Here is a 6,000-nt window from a genome sequence, read left to right as displayed (position 1 = left end):
CATTTCTTACTGGGTGGCCTCTCACCACCTAAAGATTAACATGTCCAAGACAGAGTTCCTTCATCACTGTTGGCGGCACCACTATCACCCCAAGTCCACTGCCTCTATTACACTTGACTCCAATCTGTCATTCATACTCAACATTCAATCACTCTCCTCATCCTGCAGCAACCACCTATGCAATATCTCCAAAATGTGTCCATTTCTGAGCGCTGACCCCACTAAGCAGCTAATCCACACCCTTTAAGGGCCAACTGAATTTATATTATGCATACATTTAAAAAAAAAAAAAAAAACACACACTTTAATTTGCCTGATTTTTCAGCAATTTACTCTGAAATTTGTGAATCCACTGCCCACAGGATCCAGACCACAAACCTTATTTATATCTGTTCCTTATTGGCTACAACAAACCAGACAGATAACTCAAAGAGTGTGTCTCTGGACTACAAAATACTGCAACAAAACAATTAATGTAAAATATTAAACCGTTTGTCCATCTTTTCCAATTCAGTGCAGATATAAGAAATCTGTCTTTAATGTCTCTTTAATATGCTTCATAAATAACAGAAAATAGCGAGAGATCTGTTTTATAGAATGATAAAAACTTTTATATATATTTTTTCAGGGTTAGTCAACAAATACAGAACAGTTGTGAAGATCTTGCAGTGTGGAATAAAAAGCAGCCTGCGGAAGTACAAAACGCATACAAGTCCAGACCTAGTTTGCAGTACAGGGAGATCATTTTGTATAAACCATCTTTATTTTAGACGTGCAGCACATTGCAGGACAGTGTGACATAGAAAACCAGCACAGATAAAGGATAAATAATATTTAAAAAAAACAAAACACAATAGCGCTTTCAAAAGTCATTTCCTTATCCACCTGTATAAAATTGGTTTTGGCAATCAAACAAGCGCTGATGTACAGATTGACATTGTATGAAGATGCAAAAAACAAAATCACACACCTTTTCCTTGATGGACCACTTTGCATTTGAAATGAACTGCCTAAGTGATTATCTAAGGCTGATGTCAGTGCTTCCAACAACACTTCTCTAGTGAGTGAACAACCACTTTGTATTTGTTACACACTGAAGGTAACTTATAAGCACATATCAAGAAGGGTACTATTAAATCATACGGATTGTATACATGGAGTACCGCTTATGGGTTAATCTCTTACAGCACAAAAAAAAAGAATAATTCAGCACTGAGTGGTATATGAACAGCAACCAGAACTGTTGTATGAGGGGTTTCCATTGTAATAAGTCATGACTAGCAGCACATTGATGGGTACACAAGTAACAAGATTCTCAATGTTTGTTAAAAACCAGTGAATTCCGAACCTTTTGATGGGCAGTAAACAGGGCAGGATTTCACAGGCCCTCTGCATGTGGGTTAACTTGAGCACATGTAAATTAACTGGTTTCATATAATCATAAAAACGCTGCCTATTTGTTAAATAATAGCATCAAATTTGGATATCTGTAGCTTAAACCCGTAATTAAATGTTTAGAAAAAAATGGGGAAATGTCTTGCTCTGTGTCTCACTTCTATGTGTGTAACATTAATTGTGTAGTGAATACAAAAAAAAAATATGTTTCCTTCTGTTTTAATAGCTCACAGTGACGACTGTAAACACAGCACAAACTAACAGACTTTAAAAAGAGAATTGTAAAATGTGCACAGTAGACAATCAATACTTCCCTCAAAAAAACTAAACAAAAAAACACCCCCCCTTGCTTTTCAGATCTGCTGGATGTACACTTAAGACCTAGCACTATAATAGGACATGGGGTGAAGTTTGAGAGAGTTACAACCTTTATGATGTATTAAAATCTTCTTTATAAAGTTCCTAGGGGGCGGATACCTCTGTACATTTTAAGAAATTTTCAGTTTGTGCAGAATATTGCAAATAAATGTATGTGACCTAAATCTGTAGTAAAATGGGTCTTCTACGCAATTTAAAGACAACAGACAATAATTCCAGGAGCGTTTCACAGCATGTTTCCCCCCCCCTTAGGAAGGGATAATCTAAAGCGAGCGAAGCACTCTAACGCACTGTACTGCCATACTTTAACAAGGGAACACAGGACTTTGCCTTACAGAACTGAGGATAATTTCAGAACACGCATATACCAGTGCTGCATTTTGTCAGTAAAGAATAAGAGTTATGTAATTGTTCCCACTACTGCAAGGCATAGAATTAGCACACTTCATGAGGCTGTTAAACCTCCAGTCTCCTCTTTCAAGGCCAGAGGATTATATCCGTTAGAAATTATCATCAGGCACTGAAAGGGTATATCTAAAAGCTGCAGACAAAAAACATACTGCAATGTATACTGCCACAGAGTCTCTTAACTATCCCAGTACCACTAAGCTCCTTAAATGGAGCTACCACAAACATGGCTGACCAGGTGGAAGCCTGGTAAGCAGATTGGAGATGAATAGTTCTATAAAGGATTACAGGATACTGCATTAATGACAAACGCACTCAGGTGGACTTTCAGCGATGACGAAGAATCACATACAGTCCGCAGAACTCTGCGGTGCACAAGATGTTTAGAGGACAACTTTCAGGCAGATGTTTCACCAGGACTCTGTTTTCATACAAGACATTGTACAATTTACAAGCAGTGTTGGGTCTGGTGAGATGTTACCATTCCTTTTTCTTTTCGTCCATAGAGACTCCACCTGGGCCCAGAGCCACCACTAGAAGCAGCCCCCCAATAACAGACATGGTCTGGAAGAAATCATACTTGAGGAAGTCATGCATGGGCTTGTATGCTGGGATGGTCCAGAAGGCATTGAAGTAGACGTTGATAGCAAATAGCCACACGACCAGAGTAAGAGCGGCTAGCTTGGTCTTGAAGCCGATAGCAACCAAGATAATCAGCGCCGTGCCCACAATGTTCTGCAGAATCTGTGAGATACGAGAGAAGGTCTTTAGTGAAGGAGCTGGTACAGCAAAGCTAAAAGCTGCTCAAGGCCTAGGTTCCTATATGGGCAACAAGTTTAGCTGTCTGCAATTCCACAGGCACTTTACAGCTCATGCATTACTGATCAACAATTGAGGTTTTGGTTCCATTTAAAAGTAGACAAATCACTTTTTTTTTATAGATACTGCTGTGCTTAGTAAACAAATCTCTTGCTCAGACTAGAGGCGTATACACCTCAGCCAATCCAGCTGTAGGAGCTGTCCTATCAAACAATGTATATTCATACTGCGGTATCCTTTACATACAAATATGAATTTAAGTTTTGCGATCGATATATATATATTTTTATGATAAAGGTTAACATGTCTAACGGATGCTCTTTCATAGACCTGTTGGCATAAAGCATTTTAAAAATCGTCAAATACTTGAGAACGCAGCTTATACGTACTCACATAGGCGGAGTAAAAAGGAGGAATATCCACCCATTGACTATAGTAAGTGGAATAGCAAAAACTTCCATAAAAAAAATAAGAGAAAAAGAAATGACATGACTAAGAACCATTTATATGTTAAAGACATTGGTAGCAGGGAACACAAGATGCCTTTGTTGTAATAAAAGCTACCGTACACAATTGATTAAATATGACAAGGCAGCGCACTCATTGCTAATGCTGTAAAGCTTGGTTAATAATAAACGGATACACGACTTACGGAGAAGAAGCTGGCGTCGAAATGAAGCAACGTCATGAACATGAGAACGAGCAGTACGCGGCCCCCTAGTTGCATGTACTGCTTCGGAGAGCTCTCGCCCATAGTGGGGACCCCAGCAAACATACTTTTACCTTCTGACCGAGACTCCGCCAGAAGGAGCAAGAGACCTCCCCCAAGTGCCAGGTTCCTGGGAAGCAAAACAAATAAAGTTATTTAACCCATATGACACAACAGAAGCGAGAGTCATATGATAACGTACACTCACAATACTGACATTTGTTCACTTAAAAGGGAACCCAAAGATTTTATTTCAGGATTCAAATACAGCGGATAATTATAAAACAACTTTCTAATGTACTTCTATTATAACATTCTCTATGTTCTCTTTGTATCTTTTGTGGAAAAGCAGTGACGCAAGTTCAGCACCACTATATAGAAGCGTTTTTTCAAAAATTGTATCTATTTGCTAGAGCACTATTTCCTGTCATGTAGTGCTCAGACACCTACCCCGTTATCTCTTCAACAAAGAATATCACGGGAACAAAGTCAATTTGATAAAATAAGAAAATGGTATTCTCTGTCTGAATCCCAAAAGAAAATGTTTGTTTCATATCCCTTTAATTGAAAATGAATTAAAAAGGGACATGAAACCCAAATTTTTTATCTCTCATGATTCAGACAGAGAATACAATTTTAAACAACTTTCCAATTTACATCATTCTCTTGATATCCTTTGTTGAAAATCATATCTAGATAGGCTCAGGAGCCAGCTGTTGATTGATGGCTAGAGATGTATGCACATTTTAATTGGCTAAAAATGTGTTCAGCTGATTACCAGGAGTGCATTGCTGCTGCTTCAATAAAAGATAGCAAGAGAATGAAGCAAAAGCGTACTTTTTCACTTCTGGGAATAAGAAAAGTTTTCAGAGCTAAATTACATGAAAAGGAAACGAAATGAAATATATTGCAAAGTTTTATTGCAAATATCTAAAGAGGTTACATTCAAATCCTAAGTGTACTGTCCCTTTAAATACCGGGGCTAGAAATAAGGGTGAATACTATAAAGGGAAGAGATCTTTGACCTATTTTGGTGTTTAGATTGGGAGAGATTAGGTTCTTAGAGACGATTATTATTAATTAGAAAACGATTAATACGTTAGCAGACAAGAGAATACCAGATCTATAGCAGTTACTTATTACCTAAAAAGTTATTTGCACAAGTGATTTCATGGTCTTTGATATACAGTAAATGCATTTGGCACATTTATATTTTATGGTAATAGCTTTATAAAAGGGGCATTTATTATGGTTGCATGTCCCTAAGTGTATCCGACGTACAATAAAACACACGTGCACTGTAAAGTGATCCGACTTAATGGCCGAGCTTACAACCAATGCCTTTTTTACTCAAGATCCCATCTCATAACCCCCCTGTATGTGCAGCAGGAGACAAAGACCAGGGCTTCACAAGCACCAGCCCCCATCTCATAACCCCCTATATGTGCAGCAGGAGACAAAGACCGGGGCTTCACAAGCACCAGCCCCATCTCATAACCCCCTGTATGTGCAGCAGGAGACAAAGACCGGGGCTTCACAAGCACCAGCCCCATCTCATAACCCCCTTGTATGTGCAGCAGGAGACAAAGACCGGGGCTTCACAAGCACCAGCCCCATCTAATAACCCCCTGTATGTGCAGCAGGAGACAAAGACCGGGGCTTCACAAGCACCAGCCCCATCTCATAACCCCCTTGTATGTGCAGCAGGAGACAAAGACCGGGGGCTTCACAAGCACCAGCCCCATCTCATAACCCCCTGTATGTGCAGCAGGAGACAAAGACCGGGGCTTCACAAGCACCAGCCCCCATCTCATAACCCCCTGTATGTGCAGCAGGAGACAAAGACCGGGGCTTCACAAGCACCAGCCCCATCTCATAACCCCCTGTATGTGCAGCAGGAGACAAAGACCGGGGCTTCACAAGCACCAGCCCCATCTCATAACCCCCTGTATGTGCAGCAGGAGACAAAGACCGGGGGCTTCACAAGCACCAGCCCCATCTCATAACCCTGTATGTGCAGCAGGAGACAAAGACAGGGGCTTCACAAGCACCAGCCCCATCTCATAACCCCCTGTATGTGCAGCAGGAGACAAAGACCGGGGGCTTCACAAGCACCAGCCCCATCTCATAACCCCCTGTATGTGCAGCAGGAGACAAAGACCGGGGCTTCACAAGCACCAGCCCCATCTCATAACCCCCTGTATGTGCAGCAGGAGACAAAGACCGGGGGCTTCACAAGCACCAGCCCCATCTCATAACCCCCTATATGTGCAGCAGGAGACAAAGACCGG

The 6,000-nt window shown here is 40.7% G+C and overlaps 1 protein-coding gene across 2 annotated transcripts in view; it reads right to left on the bottom strand.

Moving 5' to 3' along the window:
• Window positions 1–588: 588 nt before the first annotated feature.
• The window catches only part of SURF4 (surfeit 4), a 34,607-nt gene continuing 29,195 nt past the window's right edge, over window positions 589–6,000 (bottom strand). For both annotated transcript variants that reach the window (XM_053695803.1, XM_053695802.1), the window contains 2 exons: window positions 3,653–3,839; window positions 589–2,925 (listed from right to left, as the gene is read on the bottom strand). In XM_053695803.1, coding sequence (XP_053551778.1) covers window positions 2,659–2,925; window positions 3,653–3,839 — 454 coding nt within the window. In that variant the 3' untranslated portion in view covers window positions 589–2,658. The remainder of the gene's footprint in view (window positions 2,926–3,652; window positions 3,840–6,000) is intronic.

This window comes from Bombina bombina, chromosome 12, assembly GCF_027579735.1.
Source record: "Bombina bombina isolate aBomBom1 chromosome 12, aBomBom1.pri, whole genome shotgun sequence".
NCBI classification, from domain to species: domain Eukaryota; kingdom Metazoa; phylum Chordata; class Amphibia; order Anura; family Bombinatoridae; genus Bombina; species Bombina bombina.
This window is presented reverse-complemented; position numbering and strand designations above follow the sequence as displayed.